Source organism: Mytilus edulis, chromosome 13, assembly GCF_963676685.1.
Source record: "Mytilus edulis chromosome 13, xbMytEdul2.2, whole genome shotgun sequence".
NCBI lineage: Eukaryota > Metazoa > Mollusca > Bivalvia > Mytilida > Mytilidae > Mytilus > Mytilus edulis.
Window position 1 is genome coordinate 8,682,217 of NC_092356.1, and position 20,134 is coordinate 8,702,350.

Consider the following 20,134-nt stretch of genomic DNA (forward strand, 5'->3'; position numbering starts at 1 on the left):
GAAGTGTATTGACTGTAGTAAATTACTGTGCAATCATTGTAAGGAAAAGGTCCATCCAGAATTAAAAAGCACAGAGAATCATCAGGTTATCAACATCAAAGATGTGGGACAACTGACTGGTGTAGAACTGAACATCAATAAACAATATAAAACTACACTATCTACAGTATCTAGAATGTCTTATTGCCATGATGATTCAATGTGGATAAGTAGTTACACAGATGAAGTATTACAAAGAGTCAAACCTGAAGGAACCAAACTGAACATACTATCAAGCATTAATATCAAGGTCTATGATATGGCTGTTACTCAATCAAATAATCTACTTATAGCTACAGAGGTATCAAGACTAAAACAAATCAGTAGTAATACAGGTACACTAACAGACTCAGTCTTTAATATGTCACCATTCCGTCCTACAGCAATCCATATCACCAGTGACAATAACGTTCTAGTAGGAGGTGTTAATAAAGGCTACCCAAAACATGGAAGAAGAGTTGTAATACTAATGAACCATAATGGAGACCATGAGAGAGTGTATGAACATGATCAACATAAACAACCTATATTTACCCTTCCCAGGAGTATAACCAGTACCAGTAATGGTAATATTCATGTGGTGGATGTAGTAAGTGATGACAGATCTAGAGTAGTAGTGTTAGGACAGGGTGGTGATATAATCAATATCTATACAGGAGATACAGAGATCAACAAGGATATACCATTCTTTCCATCAGGCATAGTAACAACACCTAGAGACAATGTTATTGTAGCTGATATTAAGACTTGTACACTTCATATCCTGAACAATGTTGGTCTGCTGATGACATACTATAAAACAAGTGACATAAACATAATGTTCCCATGGGCTCTTACATTCACTTCAACAGGACAACTCTATATAGGATGTTCTACAATAAAAAGCAGTACAATCAAGGATACCAAGATATATGAAGTGACCATATCAGGATGTTAATCATGTGAATGTAAAGAAGAAACAAATTATTTACATTTTATTGTTATTTTAAATCAATTTAAACTTTATGTACCAGCACCAGTATAAAATATAATAAATATGAATATTCATGTCGTGGATGTAGTTTGTGCTGACAGAGGCAGAGTAGTGGTGTTAAGACAAGGTGGGGATATTATTAATATATATCTATACAGGAGACCCAGAGAAAAACAATTCTATCCAACAGACATAGTGTTAAACATTGTATAAAGAGATAATATTATAATAGAAGATGTAAAAACTCAGGTTATCCATATATAATTGAATTTTGGATGTAATGCGTCGTCTGATTGGCTGACATTGTTTTGTTTATCAGCCCATAGACATAATTTGTTCATGTGACTGTGAGGTCAACAATGTTTTTCATGATTTACGCAGGTTATAATTAAATTTAGAATTAAATTCTTAGAAATGTCTGTAATATTTTATCTGTCTATTCAAAATAACATAAAAAATGTGGTGCACACTTTAAATAACCCGCTTGATTGATGGTTTGTGATAATGATTGATTTAATTATTGATTGATTAATCGTTTGATTGATCGACTGATTGGCAGTTTGTAAAATGGTAAGGGGACGTTTTTTTTCCATATCTGCACTTGATCCATTACTTGTTTGATATCAAAATTTCTCTTATCATGATTTGATCACTTCAATCATGATTTGATTGATTGATCGATACTTTGTATATCATAAAGTGACACATTTTGCATTGATTTATTCCTTGTCTATACAATTTCTGCTGTTCAGTGACAAATATCAGTGCACAACTTTACACATACGATTGAGAAAAATACTTTATTTTCTCTTTTCTCATTAGAAACAAGAATGTGTCCATAGTACACGGATGCCCCACTCGCACTATAATTTTTCCATGTTCAGTGGACCGTGAAATTGGGGTCAAAACTTTAATTTGGAATTAAAATTAGAAAGATCATATCATAGGGAACATGTGTACTAAGTTTCAAGTAGTTGTGACTTTAACTTCATCAAAAACTACCTTGATCAAAAACTTTAACCTGAACTTCGCACTTTCATTTTCTATGTTCAGTTGACCATGAAATTGGGGTCAAAACTATAATTTGGCATTAAAATTAGAAAGATCATATCATGGGGAACATGTGTACTAAGTTTCAAGTGGATTGGACTTCAACTTCATCAAAAACTACCTTGACCAAAAACTTTAACCTGAAGTCGGACGAACGAACGGACGAACGAACGGAGGCACAGACCAGAAAACATAATGCCCCTCTACTATCATAGGTGGGGCATAAAAATGAATGGTGAATGAGTTATTCTAACACTAGATTTGCCATTGCAAGCAATAGCGGAGGATGTCACCCCTTTCTGGACATTGGTCTCAGTAGCAGCAACCAGTTTGAATGTACCAAAGTCACAGGGCACGTCTAGTATATTGTATACATGCCTTTGACCCCCCTCCCCCTTTTTCTCTTCTCGTAGAATAAGATTGATGTCTATATGTAGTTTGGGAACTCTTTAAAATCTTAAATTAGACACAAGCGCGAGGAAGAAAGGTGGTGTCACATGATACTGAAGTATATTATCGTGGACTTAGTACATTAATATTCTTTTAGAGGGGACCTTCGACAGACAACATGTGTATATATTGACGGAGCGGCGTACTAACCGTTCATTTTATTCTTCAATATCTTGCGTATCACAGGATGCATCTATTTTATCTTGTACAATTTAATTACACGCTTATCGATTGAGTTTTAGCTCATTTAGATATTGTAGCAGGTGTTCGATTAACAGATGTGTACTTTAGTGCAAGTGCAGAAATGTCACTTATGTGTACTCTTCGTGTTTCTCTCTCTCTCTCTCTCAGTGGCGATTTTCTCTTCAAAGCATGATTTATTTATAGAATAGAAGCATAGAAGCACGTTAAATTATATATTAGTTTTCTTCTAGCATATTCTAGAAGTTGGTTTGGAGTACAGATTTGTATTTAATCGTATGCACATACTCCTGGTTACAAAATTTTGCCTAAAATTTGAGAATTTTTTGGGTTATTTTTTCTTGCTGTTTCCATGACGTTTCAATATCATTTAAGCGGGAATGAGCTTAAAACTTGTAAGAAAATGGTACTTTGACGTTTTTTTCCATGTGGGTCAATATTGCACTTTTAGCCTTATCTCCATGGTAACAGCAGCAATCTAAAAAATTCCAACAGCAATGGATTCTACAGTTCATACTCTTGTTACGCGGGGGTAGGTTTGGGGTCATATCTGTAACGGTTGATTTACTATGAATTAATTAAGGAATTATTTTCGTTTCTTTTACGTTTGGACTGTTTCCATGGCAACGGTAGACATTTTGAAAGTTTTTAAGATGGATTTCATGCTTTCGAATGATGAGTTATAATGTCTGAAAGTTTCATTGAATTTGGACAGTTTTTTCGGTTTTTCAAATTTTTGCCGTTTCCATGGGAACAGCGGCCAAATTTTTGCCGTTTCCATGGCAACAGTGGCCATCTTGAAAATTCCAGACCCTAACTGCACATCTGCACATAGGGATTGTCATTATGGTACAGTTTTATCTATGTATGTCAAGTCATCTCCGAGAACTAAGCTGGACAAAAAGTGTGGAAGAATAATTCGGAACAATAACAATATATCACCCTTATTTCCATAGGGGTGACATAACCAGATTTGTAATTGCTAGCAATAACGGATGGCACCCTTCCCCCATTGCCAGGGTAACGGCAACCATTTTGAAAATTCTTCAGTCAAAGAGTGCATCTACACTTGCAAATAAACATTTCTTGAAATGAGGATGAGGTCAAGTGAAAACTGTCTGACGGGCATGAGGACCTTGCAGGGAACGCACATACCAAATATAGTTATCCTATTACTCACAATAAGAGAGAATTTAACATTACAAAAAAATCTTAATTTTTTTTTCAAGTAGTCACTGAACCATGAAAATGAGGTCAACGACATTGGACATGTGACTGACGGAAACTTCATAACATGAGGCATCTATATACAAAGTATGAAGCATCCAGGTCTTCCACCTTCTAAAATATAAAGCTTTTAAAAAGTTAGCTAACGCTGCAGCAAGATCACTATCCCTTAGTCGAGCTCTCTGCAACAAAAGTCGCAGGCTCAACAAAAATTGACTATAATGGACAATAACTCCTTAAGAGGTCAATTTACCATTTTGGTCATGTTGACTTTTTTGGAGATCTTAATTTGTTGAATATTATTGCTCAATTTGCTGTTTACAGTTCATCTCTATCTATAATAATATTGAAGATAATAACCAAAAACGGCAAAAGTTCCTTATAATTACCGATTCAGGGGCAGCAACCCAACAACGGTTTGTCCAATTCATATGAAAATTTCAGGGCAGATAAATTTTGACCTGATTAACAATTTTACCTCATGTCAGATTTGCTCTAATTGCTTTGGTTTCAGAGATATAAGACAAAATCTACATTTTACCCCCTATGTTCTATTTTTAGCCATGGCAGCCATCTTGGTTGGTTGGCCAGGTCACTGGACACATTTTTTAAAACTAGATACCCCAAAGATGATTTTGGCCAAGTATGGTTAAATTTGGCCCAGTAGTTACAGAGGAGATTTTTTTTTTAAAGTTAAAGACAGGCCAGGTGAGCTTAATGAATCTGGGTTTCAGGGCAGATAGATCTTAACCTAATGAAAATTTTAACCCCATGTCAGATTTGCCCTAAATGCTTCAGTTTCAGAGATATATAAGCCAAAACTGCATTTTACCCCAATGTTCTATTTTAAGCCATGTCGGCCATGTTGGTTGACAGGCGACGTCATCGGACACATTTTTTAAAAACTAGATACCCTAATAATGATTGTGGCCAAGTTTGGTTAAATTTGGCGCAGTTGTTTCAGAGAAGAAGATTTATGTAAAAGTTAACGACGACGGATGCCAAGTGATGAGAAAAGCCAACTTTGCCCTTCAAGCCAGGTGAAGTTAGAAGAGTTTACATAAATATAAAATATGTCTTGCTAAGACCTTTTCGATAATGATCTGTTGTATTCAACTGTATCTCTGACAGTTGTATTCAACAGATCATTATCAAAAAGGTCTTTGCAAGATATAGTTCATATTTATGTAAACACTTTTTTTCAGGAAAAAATGAAAGTTAAAAGTAGATTTTGTAAAACTTTGGTAGGTTTCAAGTTAAATATGTTGAAGTTCGATATTATTTGTGGTTAACATTCCTTTTTCAGATAAAGGTTTAAATTGATAAATGTATTATATAATAGCTGCATGGTACTAATTAGGGTCTGGTTAGTTCATTGTTAAACATGCTTGTTGTGATGAGTAGTGTCATACTTTTTGTTACTTGTATGTATTTACATGTACCTGTTTACAAATATTACCCATAGTGTTTACATACTATTTTGCTTTCATGCTTGAACAGCAAATGAGGGGGGATAGGAGGGGTCCTGATCCCGAAATCCCGGGATTAAAAACACGATATCCCGAAATCCCGGACATAAAACACGAAATCCCGAGGTCCCGAAATTCGAAAAAAGAATTCCCGGATCCCGAAAGGGTCAATCCCGAAATCCCGACCTTAAAAACACCCGATCCCGGAGTCCCGATAAAGGTCCTATCCCCCCTCGCAAATGGGATAAATTAATATTATATAGATCAACTGTCAGAATTTAGTAAATTCTAAGTGATAAATTCTCTTTTAGCTTTTATTTCAATTTCTATTTTTTTCCCAATAATAAATGTGGATACGCACAAAGAGAGACAACTCTTATCTTCTAAATTTTCCATGTACATTTGTACAACCTTTACATTATGAAACCAAAAATAATTAAGTTATTAATTTTCTCATTTAATTATTAAACACAACTGATATATCGAAACTTCATTGTATCTAATAAGAATTAAGCCTCATAAAATAAGAATAAATGGATTTGAAATTTATTCATATAATTTTTCGTACATAAATGACAGTGCATCATAAGCCTCTAAAGGCTGGGTGGTATAAATATACATGTTTATTGACTGCTTATGTTTAAAATTGTAATATAGGGTTATTGCATGAATATCGGGGAATATTGTCCCGAGTAGAATTTTATATTGCACGAGCTTGCGAGTCCAATATATGTTCTACGAGGGACAATATTCCCCAATATTCATGCAATAACCCTTTTATTGTATAGCAATATGATATTTAAAAGTAAAAATTGGTTGAAACTAAGATTTTGTCGTTGATGACGTCATGAATTTTGAAGATTTATTACACGCTAACTTTTGGTTACTTTCTGTGGGAAATATTATATTGCTATACAATAATATATTGTATTTCATGTATATGTACCAAGTTGTACTTTAAAATAAAAATATGTATCTATAGTGAATTATTGGTCTTTCATCCTTTATAAAACAATCAACCACAGTCAGACCTTCAGACCCCTTATTACGAATTTTCATAATCAATTCTTAAAAAATTGCTGTTAATCTAATCTTTATATCACTAAGGTACCTTATATGCAGATGCTTTATGTTGCAAAGTTTTCGTCAGTCGTATTTTCAGAATGTTTTGTTCTTGACCTCATTTTTATGGTCCAATGACTGCTTTAAAAAAAATGTTGTTCGGTATATGGGTTCCGTTTCTAAGTTAATATATGCAATAGATCAACTAAATTTGGTATATAGGATGATTATCAGATTTATATGTCTGTCTGGCAGGATTCATCTGACTTTGACCTCAGATTTCATGGCTAAGTTGTCATGATTATGTTTGTATTTCAGATACCTTAAGCTTTAGGTTTTCAATTGATTTCACTGTGTACATGTTTTCTGACATGGTTCGTCTAACACGAAGCTGATTTTTACGGTACATTGTTCAATGTTCAATTTCGTAATTAGTTCTTCTCATATACTGTGGATTCATTTATTTTCTTGGGTATCAATTTTCGTGGATAGCTGAAAATTTGCACATTTGTGGATCCTGACATCAGGATAATTTCCTGAGACCAGGACCTAATGAATCCTGAGCACAGGATTATCACAGGATTTTCTACTAGGATATTTATGGTCTGGATGGTCCCTGGATATGCCTGGAATATCCTTGTTCCAATACCGTCCCATGTTTAACCCTATCTCAGGATCAGGATATCTCAAGATTGCCCTGTGATTTTTCTCAAGATTATCCTGAGATATCCTGCACCATTTTCGCAAGGGCAGTATTTGATTTCGCGGTTGTGACAATCTTTGTACGCAAAGTCGATTGAAAACATGGTTTTCGTTGAACACTTGAAATTGGGTTCACTTCACTTATACACACGTAGCCCATAAAAATTGGTATCTAACGAATAACAATAAATCCACAGCACCACAAGTAAGAGGTCTACTATAGTTGGTGTATGGTGTGATTGTAAGATGAACATGCCTGTCTTGCAGAGTTCATAGGACTCTTTAAACATGTGAAATCAAATTCGTTTTTGGTTATAGAAACATAGCAATCTAAAATCTAATAAGTATGAAAGTTCAGTGCAGAACAGGGTCTGGCTGTGCAAGATATATAAATGTTTAACCTTGTTAAAATAGGAACTTCCCTTTCATTCAATGATTGAGCTTCATGCTTTCAAAACTTGAAGTACTCTTGTAGCAACTCTTCAAGGTATCTGTTGCATTGCTAAATTTCTGCCTTTATCTGAACTACCTACTTTTCTAGTAAAATCCCAATTTACTGTCCTTCAGCCAGGTCTATTTAATTTTTAGAACATATAATTCATTGCTTTACTTGTTAATTTGTTCTATTCCTGAATGTGCATGCAATATTTGCTTCTGATATTTAGCCAACAGCTTAAGATTGGAGTCTAGCACACCTGACATATGTGGGGTTCAAACTAACAACCTCAGTGTTGACAGGCTAGTGATACAGTAGTTGAACTACTTAAACCACTGGTCACAAAAGCACCTCTGCTTTAATGAAACACAGAAAAGTCAACAAAGTGCAAGGTGATAAAATTAGGCATACTTACATATACATCTTACAATCCTTCCATTAAACACATACTAGAATACACCCGCGAAATCGCGGGGGAAGAGAGCGTATGTAAACTGTAAAAAAAATATAACTGGAGAATTTCAGGAGAGGTATCAAAAGTTATGGGTATTTGGGGACAGGACAATTGTTTTTTAATCCTTCCACCTTTTCCCCAAAAATTCCCACTATTTGGTTTTCTATTTATTTCAATATGAACATAGTTACGTTAAGTATATCATGAACTTTCATTACTATAAATAAAGTGTCTTTGCTTTTTACTTTCAATTCTCAGTTTACTAATTAATTCACGGCGGTCATTGATATATTATTGAGACCCTCTCTATTTAATATACTTAGTGACGCGATGAATTGACTGGAAAATATCAGAAAAGGTATCAAAAGTCATAGGTACATAGGGACATGACAATTGTTTTTCTAGCCCGTCTCCTCATTTTTTCCCACCACAATTTCCATTTGGTTTGTTTTCTATTAATTTAAATAATGTAAGCGTTTATCTGTATATCATGAACATTCATTACTTTGCATAAAGTGTATTTGCTTTTACTATAGATCAATTCACAGTTTACTAATCGATCTACGGCGGTCATTGACATATTATATAGACCCTCTCTGTTTAATAAACTTTGTGCCCGCCGTGGATAGTAAACTTGAAAATGATAGCAGAAAGCAAATACACTTTATTCATAGTAAATTCAAAGCACAGAAAAAACCGCAAACCGGAAGTCTAGTTGGATTTAAAATTTCGTCCAATGACGGAAACAACACCTGGATGCATTTTTTATCGTTTTTCTCCCAAAATAGTTTGAGTGATCATAAGAATGGATGACAAATGCGACTATGCATTGAACCTATAGGACACAGAGGCATAATGATGAACTTATTGTGGAATGAAGAGAAGCGACACACAAAATGAGATCTTCTCGTTTAATAGTATAGATAGGTGATCTATTGCTTATAGTTAAAGAAAAACAGACCAAAACAAAAAAAATCAACACTGAGAAATGAACCTTGAAAATGAGGTTAAAGTCAAATAATATGTGAGACTGACATGTACATCATAAAATATTCCCATTCACCAAATATAGGTGACCTTTGCATATATTATTTAGAAACAAGAATGTGTCCCAAGTACACGGATGCCCCACGCGCACTATCTTTTTCTATGTTCAGTGGACCGTGAAATTGGGGTCAAAACTTTAATTTGGAATTAAAATTAGAAAGATCATATCATAGGGAACATGTGTACTAAGTTTCAAGTTGATTAGACTTCAACTTCTTCAAAAACTACCTTGACCAAAAACTTTAACCTGAAGCGAACGGACGCACAGACGGACGAACGGAGGCACAGATCAGAAAACATAATGCCCCTCTACTATCGTAGGTGGGGCATAAAAAGACCAAAATTCAAAAACTTAACTTTTACCAATGAACCATGAATATGAGGTCAAGGTCAGATGACATCTACCAGATGGACATGTACACATTACAATCATTCCATATACCAAAAATAATAGACCTATTGCTTATGGTATCTGATATATGGACCATGAAAACTTAACCTTGTTCACTGATCTATGAAAGGAGGTCAAGGTCAAATGAAAATTGTCTGATGTGCATCAGGACATTGAAAGTTAGGCACATACTAAATAAAGTTACCCTATTACTCATAATAAGAAAGAAATTAACATTTTACAAAAACATCTTAACCTTTTTATTCAAGAAATCACTGAACCATGAAAATGAGGCCAAAGACAATGGACATATGACAGACAGAAATTTTGTAACACAAGGCATCTACACACAAAGTATGAAGCATCCAAGTCTTCTAACTTCTAAAATATAAAGGTTTTAAGAAGTTGAAATGAGACTACTCCATTCAGATATTTTGCATTATATAACTAAAACATGATTCACTTTGCTGTCCATTTATTATTCATTTATATTTGATCTAGCATAAATCATATAAATAGAGGATTAATTACATTTTGGTAAGAGGCCATATATATCAATATTACAGTTAAAACAATCCTTAAATAATATTCACAACCTTTGAATGAGATATGTGTGGTGAAATATACTTCAAATATACAACAGGACTTATATACATATACATATATACAATTATAAATAAACTTTTAACATGTTAACACTATTAAATACTTAATTTCACATTTTTGTACAATTCATTATTTTTTTCATTCAACTACTTATAGTACCATGCAATCCTCACATAGGAAGAAAATCAAATAATAAATTGAAGCATGTCCCTAAACTCATCATAGTGACCAGGAATAACACTGTATATGCCAGACACATGTTTCGTCTTCAAAGACTCATCAGTTACACTCATCAGTTATGCTTGAATCAAAATGAGTAAAAAGGCCAAAAAAAGTATGAAGTTGAGGACCCAAAATTCTGAAAGGTTTTGCCAAAAACAGCTTGGGCAATGTAAGCATGTAAACATGTCAAAGAAATCATTTGTATCAAGTTCAAGATGATTATGTTAAGCTACCATAAACCTAATCTGTAATCTTTCTTAAACTAAAACTGACCATAAACCAAAACTATACCTTCTTCAACCAAAACTTTAACCTATCTTAAACCAAACTTGCAATTGAAATCCTAAATTAAATATTCGTCGAAGTTCACAGAAAAATTAACAGGAGAACTTAGTTTTAGTTCATGCGACTACAAATTCATGGTAAAATTTGTTAACTTTAACATTAACCTACCCTTAATCAAAATTTTAACCTTATATGGGGCAGACACAGAGAGCCCAAATCAGGCAAGGGGTTAAAACAGCTATTAAACAACTTTGATTGAACGGGAAATGATGAGGAAGCGAAGTGCAAAAAAAGCCTTCAACTGTGTAATTTCCTACAACATTCAGTCACCACATGCAAAATAAAATTGAAATCATTCAAAATCCTGTAAAGTTGTCATGGTACATAATATTCTCTTTTGCTTATTCTGGCAGTGATTGTTTACTTCTAAAAATTGAACTGCTGAAAACTCAATAAATATATACAATGTATACATACTTTGCTTGTTAAACATTGAATCAATAAAATCATGAACATGATTCAATGTGAATCCCTCTTCAATCATAAAAATACAATTAATCATGAACATGATTCAGTGTGAATCACTCTACAATCATAACAATACAATCAATCTTGTATACAATTATTCTTAACATGAAGCAAGATATAAACAAAAGTAACAAGGAGTAGATGTTATATAACTTAATACTGATTCCATAATAGGAAGATAGGAATGTTGAACTCCACACAACAAACTTAAGTGCCACTGGTCTTCGCAAGAATCAGGCAAGTTTGAAAAAAATCAAAACATTAAAACATGATAAAATAAACCAACCAACCTAACCATTCTATATTAATGTTACCCTTTTACTGAATTAGAAATGGTAGATCTTTCGTGTCTGCATATCTGGTAATTGGATAAATCTCTAGGTAACTTTTAGATTGAATAATAGCAAATTATGGCGTTAGCTCCCCTTAATTGTTAATTTCTAGTGCATTTTAACCAAATTATATCCTGAATTACCTGAACAAGAAAAGGAAACGATTCATGCACCATGATATAATTAAAAAAATACATAACGTAATGTCACCTTCAGTGGGTTTTTATTTTCCCCACTGCCTGATTATAAGGCAGAATGGCACTTAAATCTATTAGCATATTTTTAAAGTTTGGTAATGAAAATGAGTCAGATAGCTAAATGTTCAAATATTGAATCAGGGCTTTCAAAATGGTCACATTTGCAAAACAAATCTGTTTCTTTTACAAATGTATTATATGAATGAATGAATGAATGAATGATTTATTATAGTGCAACCTGTATATATACAATAGATACATATCAATACAATATTACATTACAGCCAGCCAGATAGGCTTACGATGCACTGACAAATTAAAGTTCAGAATTTTGAAAAATAGATAACATATAGTTTTGGACGAATATATGTCCAGATATACTTAAACTTATCTCCAGAATATTGCATGTGATTTTAAACGACAGAAAAACAGGGGTGTGGACAATCATATTCGATCAGACAGTTTTCTCAGACAGGCACACTTTTCTGGTCATTGAATAATTGAAAGTTTTGAGCAAGTTATGGACAAAACCATATTTCATGCATAGATTCCATGCAAACAAATGTGAAACCCAAATAAATAAATTAGTTGCCTTTGAGTACACATTATATACTATCGTTTAGATACAACTTCAAACTTCAAACGAGAATTCTTCTTCCTAGTGTCAAAGCAATGAACTTATCAATTCCTGTTTCAATTAAAGTTCTATTTCTTGCATTGTCTTCAAATGGAATGTACGAAAAAAAAGTCTAAAATCTAAATGCCTTATAATTCAGGTAATAAAAAAGATGCAATATAGTTCTGTGGTAAACTATTAGTCATCATCAAAATTCCGAACTTTTTCCGTGTTTTGCAATCTTTCATTCTTTCAGCGATACATCATGTTTGGTAAATTCAGTTATGATGGTTACCTGAAAAAGATAACATTTTAGATTTTAAATGAAAAATTAGACAGTCTTTAATAGTTGATCACTGTCTTTGACAAATACTTTTATACATAATTAAGTTTATCTTTTTTTCATTGCTAATTGAAATTAATTATCAATCAATGATTGATAACTTATATTTGTAGATCTATGCAAATCCAATGCAATATTCAAGATTTTGTTTGGAAAATGGAACAGAAACAGATAGAGTCGTAGATTGAACTGGACAAAGGAGTAGGTCTGGTAAGGGCCGATTTTGGCCGCAAATTTCAGGTTCATCTGACGAAAGATTGTGGACACCTTTTAAACACTTTAGTGTCTATTTCATTTGATTCTATTAGTTTATGTGAAAGATTTTAACTGAGTTGTTCATTAAAAACACTTTGATTCAAGCTCAAATATGAAAAATCTATCAAATATGCCAAAAAAGGTCAGTTTCAGATGTTTTTTTGGCAAAAACGAAAGTGGACGCATCAATGTTCATCCTCAACCTATATATATGTTATGTATTATCATCAAATACAACTTACATTTTAATATTAAGAATGAACATGAATGTGGCCACTTTCATTTTAGACGGAACTAAAATTTAACTAAAATTAAAATTTTGAAGATTTCAGTATTTAAGCATGACTTTATGATGCTAGTACCCAATACATGTGCTTTTTATTGTCGAAAAAAGCCCCTATTAATGTAGAAGGAGCATTCTTCTTTCAATTAGATAACTAAAAGTTTACATTTTAACAATTTTGTAAAACTGCTATATTTTGGGGCCAAAAAGTGGACCTACTCCTTTAGAAAGTCCACCTCAGTTAGTGGGATTCATGTTTCTAAACCTGTAGCCCTATTAATATTATTTCAAAGACACATTATTCATGTTCCTGCAGCTCTAAAATTATAACAAGTTACAAACTTTAACATATTAGCCATCATTTCTAGATATCTGAATGATTTGAAATAATATCATAAATACCAGTAATTTGATCAGACATTGTAAATGTTTCCCCAAAATATAGACAAGTTAGCAGCTGATGTATTCTAACTTGATCTATAACTTGTCATGGTTTAAACTACATAATTTAACGTACAAACATTCCACTAAATTCTTCAAAATAATTTACTAAAGAAAAGGGAAAAAAATCCAAAATGTCATTTATCCTAATACAATGTCTCTTACAATTTAAAAAAAGAGAGTTATTTCCCTTTGAACAGAAGTCTAGTAGTTAATAAGTATTTCATCATAAATTTAATTCTAGGGAAAGTAAAATTTTTTGAGTTTTTTTCCCTTTGAACAGAAATTTAGTAATTTTAAAATAAGTATTTTATCAAAAAATTATTTCTAGGGAAAGGGCTTTAACTTAACGAGGAGATAAGCTAAAATCATGAAAATCGAACTTGACCTGTAACTTGTCATGATTAAACAATACATCAAAATATCAAATCAATATCTTCAAGTATGAAGGAAAAAAGTCTGGAAAATTTGCCGGACTCATTGATGGACATGAGACAGACAGACAGACAGACAGAGTGCAAACCTGAAGTCCCCTTCAAATTTATCGATAGGGGACTTATAAAAGAAATACCAGGTGCACAACTTTATGTCTTGTAAAGGGTCTGTGTAATTTTAGTTGAATTCTGATGATAGCCATTGAAGGATTTGACACAGACGATGCCATACTAAACCGCAAGCTGTCCCTTATGAAAACTGGAAATTGCTAGGCAACATAAAATAAAGGGCTGCGCTTTAGCGCATGATACGCCCGTTGCTCTTTTAACTTGTCTTTTATGCTTTAAATGAATTTATATGATCAACTAGAAATATATATACAAATCAAAAGGGATGTTACATTAATATATTCACCAAAGTTTCATAAAATCCCCCTTTTTTAAGTATAAAAATTCATTACTTAAGAAAACATAAAATCTAAAATTTATAAAAATGGAAAGGAAGCTTATGTCAATAGATATAAACAATTTATCAAAGTTGCATAAAATTTTGTGAAAGTGTTAGTTATTGTCCCAAAATTGGAAAATCCCCCCTTTCATAACACGGAAATGTAAAATCTGAAATTATAAAAAAATGAAAGGGAGCTTACATCAATAGATATAAACAATTCACTAAAGTTTCATGGACATTGGTGAAAGCCTTTTTGAGTTATTGTCCGAAGTGTTGAAAGTCCCCCTTTTTTTTATGAATAAAGCCCCATAAATCCAAAACTTAAGATCTGAAAATTATAAAAATTGAAAGGGAGCTTACATCAATAGATATAAACAATTCACCAAAGTTTCATGGACATTGGTGAAAGCCTTTTTGAGTTATTGTCCGAAGTGTTGAAAATCCCCCCTTTTTTATGAATAAAGCCCCATAAATCTAAAACTTAAAATCTGAAATTAAAAAAAAAACGAAAGGGAGCTTACGTCAATATGTATAAACAATTCACTTAAGTTTCATGGAAATTGGTGAAAGTGTTTTTGAGTTATTGTCCGAAGTGTGGACGACGGACGGACAGACGGACGGACGGACAACGGTATACCATAATACGTCCCGTCTAAAAGACGACGGGCGTATAAAAAGGGAAAATTAGGAAATAAAATTGAGAATTGGAAAGGGGAATATGTCAAAGAGACAACAACCCGACCAAAGAGCAGACAAAGAAAAGCAATATCGCATAGGGAGGTCTGAGAGACATGTCAATATTGCTACTTTGAGGAAGATACCAATACGATTTAATAAATATTTGAAGGCTTTATGGGATACCTGGAGAAATAGATCCTGTATTTCAAAATGTTTCAGATGTTAATAGCAATTCTCTGTATTACCACCAACCAAGTTGCAGCATGCAGAGTCTCAGATTTTTCTTGAAATTTTGTTTGTTTGTAGCAAGAGATAAACAAACAATCCTTATTATCACAAAATACAGATCAAGTTTGCATTTTGGTAGTGTCACTCTACATGAATATGTGTTTTGGCCAAGTTTCAGGAAAATGGATGACAATGTGTGCCGACCCCCCCCCCCCCCCTATGAAAAATGGTTGGTGGTTACAGAGAATTGCTCTTAATACTTAAATTAAAAAGATTATCAATGATCAGTGTACAATGAAAAGTAGGTAACAGCATCCTTCTATAACATATATACTTTTTTGTAAATGAGATTTGGATTATAAAATTTGTATGTGTTTTATGATGACTGCATATTTTCTTAACATCATCCAATCTTAATCAGAACTTTGTTTATGTAAATCATGTTGTAAATGGAAAACACCTACAAATAAATAGACAGGAAAGGTTTGAAAGCCAACATGCACTTCATGACACAAGTCAGGGCATAAAACAAAATAAACACTCAAAATGCAAACAAGAGCTACTAGATTCATTCCTCTAAATCTATTACTATATCTATGTACAAGTGCAAAAAAAATCTTTGAGCAAGTGTTTAAATTATTCTATGTTCAAATTAGGCAGTCATACCATTACCTCCTTTGTGGTCTAAAATTCATAAAGAAATCGAATAATTTGGAATAAAACCTACATAAAATTTAGCAAATTTAGATGATACAAGCATAGAGAATAGTTTTTTTTTTACATCTTTTCATTTCTTGTATTGCCAGTCTAAGGAAACTATATAATGGTTTACTTTTACAAATTGTGACTTGGTTTAAAAGTTGTCTTATTGGCACTCATATCACATCTTCTTATATCTATATGCTCCGTGTCGTCTGTTACAAAAACATATATATTCCCAGGCTGTAGATACCAGTGAAATGGTTTGGTTCAGGTATTATGTTTACATTTCTGCAAGAGCGATTCATATTTTAAACTTGTTAATTTGTTTAAACAGTTTTCCTAACAAGCTTAACAGACTTGACAACTAAAATTTTAAACATAATGTATCTACCTAAATAAGGGAAATGAATGATACACAAGTTATTCAAATTGTCTCTCTTAATCATTGCCCTTACACCTGGGGACAATTAAATGCATGCTTAAAAAATAAATTATAATAAGTAGATTATTAAAATGAATAGAACAAGGAGAATATATATAAATTTAAATATCACATTCAAAATAATAAATAAAAAATAAAATGGAAGATGCACAAAACCAAGTAGGAGGCTAAATTTCATTCCTAAAGATATACCTATATTTATATGGGGAAGTTAGGGCTTGCTTGTTGATCTTTGTAACCAGTTTCTACAAAGAGTATATAACATGTCTTAACAAATAATTTTTTTTTAGCTTTCCTCAAAATCATTGTACATTGATTTCTAGTAATAATTCAACGATAAAAAATATATTAATAAATACACACCAAGTTTAATGATTTAAAAAATCAAAAAAGACTATTGTCATACAAAAAAGCCTGCAAAAATGAAGGATAGAAATTAGAAAGAAGAGGGAAATATGCCAAACAAGCAAAATAACAAGTTACTAGCAAAAGAAGCAAATAGGATTCATCAACTGCTGAGTCACACAAACATTGATATGTCAAAATCTATTTTAACATTGGAACAAAAAAGTCAAGGTGGATAGACAGACATATAACTTAATCTTAAAGACTTTTTTTCATCCATTTTACAGAATTGTATTACATATACTTTATATACATATAAGTCTAAATCACTCACCTATAAAAAAATAAAATAGTTTTCAAAATCTTGTGATAAGGCAAAAACTAGAAACCAGGCAAAAATTGTCAATTAAGGGAAATAACTCTACAGTTATCAAATAGATTTAGTTAAACTGGCACTTTTATTGTAAATCTTGATTATCAATGTTGCTATTTTAAAGTTTTTGCCTTTCTATAAATTTTTCAGAGATGTTAGACAAACACTCAAAAAGAAGTCCATTAAAAGTAAAAAAAAACATCATTAAAGGGCAATAACTCCTTTTAGTATTTATTGAATGGTTTTGATCATATTGGTTATTTCATTGGCCTTGTATTGCTGATCAATCTTGAGTTGACAGTTTCTACCTACCAATCATTGTTTTAAATACAATAGGCATACACATTAAATTTAGTAAAAAATTGTCATTTACAGGCAATAACTCCTTTAGGATTCATGAAAATGAAGTCAAAATGTCAGAATTAACTTCAAATTTGTTGAAAAGTATACATTATGATTTCAAGTGATCAAAAATGGAATGATTGAAGGTAAAAATAAACATGTACATGTACTACTATCGCTAATTTTTCACCTGTATAAATGTGTTACAATTCAGAGCAGCTTTATACCACCCCAAAATGTTCAAATCCAAATTACAATAAATATATCTACTCACAAATAGACAATAGCAAACACATCCATATAAGATGATACTTTTGTTTTATCATACCTCATATTACTTTCTTTCTTCAGTTTTGGTGAGTTCCCTAAAATCTTGTCTAACTCTTGCATAATACTTCCTGACAGTTTGGGTACATACTAAAAGAACAAAAATTGAAAGAAAAAAATGTCAATAATCATTCAAATATATTGGCTTTGAACTAGCTTTCTCAGATCTAGATTTGTGTCTTCATTTTTGTTTTCCAAGGTACAATGGCAAAATAAAACACTTTTTTGTAGTGCTAATGAGGCCAATTTCCATAAATTCAATATAACTCTATAAAAAAAGGTCGACATCCATCATTATAAAACTTGTTCGAGATATTGCTGATTTTAACCTAAAGTATAAGTTTTATAAAAATCTGGCAAGAATTTTATCTTTGAGAGCGCTAACAGATGGGATGGATGGACTGACACCCGATAATTCCATGAAAGCTCATCATTTAATTACCAATATATATTCAGTGGTTGCCGTTTATTTATGTGTTACATATATGTTTTCAATTATTTAAAGTACATCAATTAGGCTGTTAGTTTTCTCTTTTGAATTGTTTTACATTGTCATTTTGGGGCTCTTTATAGCTGACTATGCGGTATGGGCTTTGCTCATTGTTGAAGGCCATACGGTGACCTATAGTTGTTTAATTTCTGTGTCATTTGATATCTTGTAGAGAATTTTCCCATGGGCAATCATACCGCATCTTCTTTTTTATATATAGAACTTTTTCGCCATATATTATTAATTCATATATTTCTTAAACATTATGAATGAAAAATGATTGGTTATGGAATAATTACCTGTAAAGCCTGAATGTTAAGATAAAGTTGATCTACTGTAGAAGCTCCTAGTAATACACACTGTACATTTTCATTTTTTAATACCCAAGCTACAAAACAGAAAAGAGATATTTTGTAAAAAGCAAGTAGCAAATTATCTCCCTTATTTGAAGCAAAGTAGTAAATTATCTCCTTTATATGAAGTAGAGTAGTAAATTATCTCCTTTTGAAGCAAAGTAGTGAATTATCTTCCTTATTTGAAGCAAAGTAGTAAATTATCTCCCTTATTTGAAGCAAAACATATATTTCTTGAATCAGCGCAATGTAATCTATTAGATGACACTGAAATGTTTGACTCTGGAAGTAGCAGATTATCTCCCTTATCTAAACAGGAGAACTACAAATTATCATCACTTTTAAACCGTTGTGTTTATAAACATTCAAGAAATGTCTTTGGAAAAGCAATAAGCGACTTAGTGATTTGGCAGCATTAAGGATGTTAGGATGGATATATTATAGAATTTGTCCAGTTTGAACATTTACTGTTTTGAGCCTGATGAAGTGGGTGTGATGAAGACCGCAACTTGTTTATATTGAAGTATAATCATACCTTTAAATGTGATGAAGACCACAATTTGTTAATTTTCTATGCCAATTTTTCTCTATTCTTCATATGTATGGTTTATTCTCTATTCTGTTAACTCAACCAGACCCTTATAAATGCCACTCTAAGGGTAGGCTTGTTAACTTCAGCTTCAGAATTTATACTTTGAAGATTTTCCTTACCTAAAGCTAACTGAGATATGTTAATTTGCCCATAAATATGTTGCCACAAAAATGACTGCCTCTCTATAGCTACCATTAGTATTGATAACTTCAGCTTGTAAGTACCTACCTAATGCTAACTGTGACATAGAACAACCTAATCTGTCTGCTATGATGGCTGCCTCTCTTAACCTGGCCTGTTGCCTCCTTCCCTCCTCACCCAAAATTTTGTCTTTAAACCATGAATAACCCTATTCATAGAAATTTAATATATATCTTTCATGATCATACAACTAAAGTCAGGAGTTTTATAGAGAAGACTACATTAAACTTAATCTTGGCTCTTAATGACTGATTTTTTAATTGTGTCTCAGTTAACAATTGTTAGAGGCCCAGATGTCAGCTAGCATTACAGTCCAAACTACAAAATCATATGAGCGGTGGCGACTCACTGTTTATTTATGCATAATAATACTTAACATTAACTTTTTACTTATAATGATTGAAAAAAAAACCAAACATTATAGTTTTAAAACTCAGCATTCTAGAGTTTATGCAGGTGAGTTTTTTTTAAAGAAGACGTATGGGTTTTACTCATCGTTGAAAGCCATACAGTGACCTACAGTTGATAATTTCTGTGCCATGTGGAATGTTGTCTCATTGGCAATAA

The 20,134-nt window shown here is 32.3% G+C and overlaps 1 protein-coding gene across 6 annotated transcripts in view; it reads right to left on the reverse strand.

The window, feature by feature from the left end:
- LOC139501896 (voltage-gated potassium channel subunit beta-2-like) overlaps nucleotides 1-20,134 on the reverse strand; it is a 76,535-nt gene that overhangs the window by 13,718 nt on the left and 42,683 nt on the right. For 2 of the 6 annotated variants that reach the window (XM_071291192.1, XM_071291193.1), the window contains 5 exons: nucleotides 19,595-19,715; nucleotides 18,721-18,809; nucleotides 17,933-18,021; nucleotides 16,737-16,789; nucleotides 12,321-12,582 (listed from right to left, as the gene is read on the reverse strand). In XM_071291192.1, coding sequence (XP_071147293.1) covers nucleotides 16,756-16,789; nucleotides 17,933-18,021; nucleotides 18,721-18,809; nucleotides 19,595-19,715 — 333 coding nt within the window. In that variant the 3' untranslated portion in view covers nucleotides 12,321-12,582; nucleotides 16,737-16,755. Of the gene's footprint in view, nucleotides 1-12,320; nucleotides 12,583-16,072; nucleotides 16,085-16,736; nucleotides 16,790-17,932; nucleotides 18,022-18,720; nucleotides 18,810-19,594; nucleotides 19,716-20,134 lie in introns of those variants that run through there. The other 4 variants (XM_071291197.1, XM_071291194.1, XM_071291195.1 and 1 more) reach the window with 3 other exon arrangements.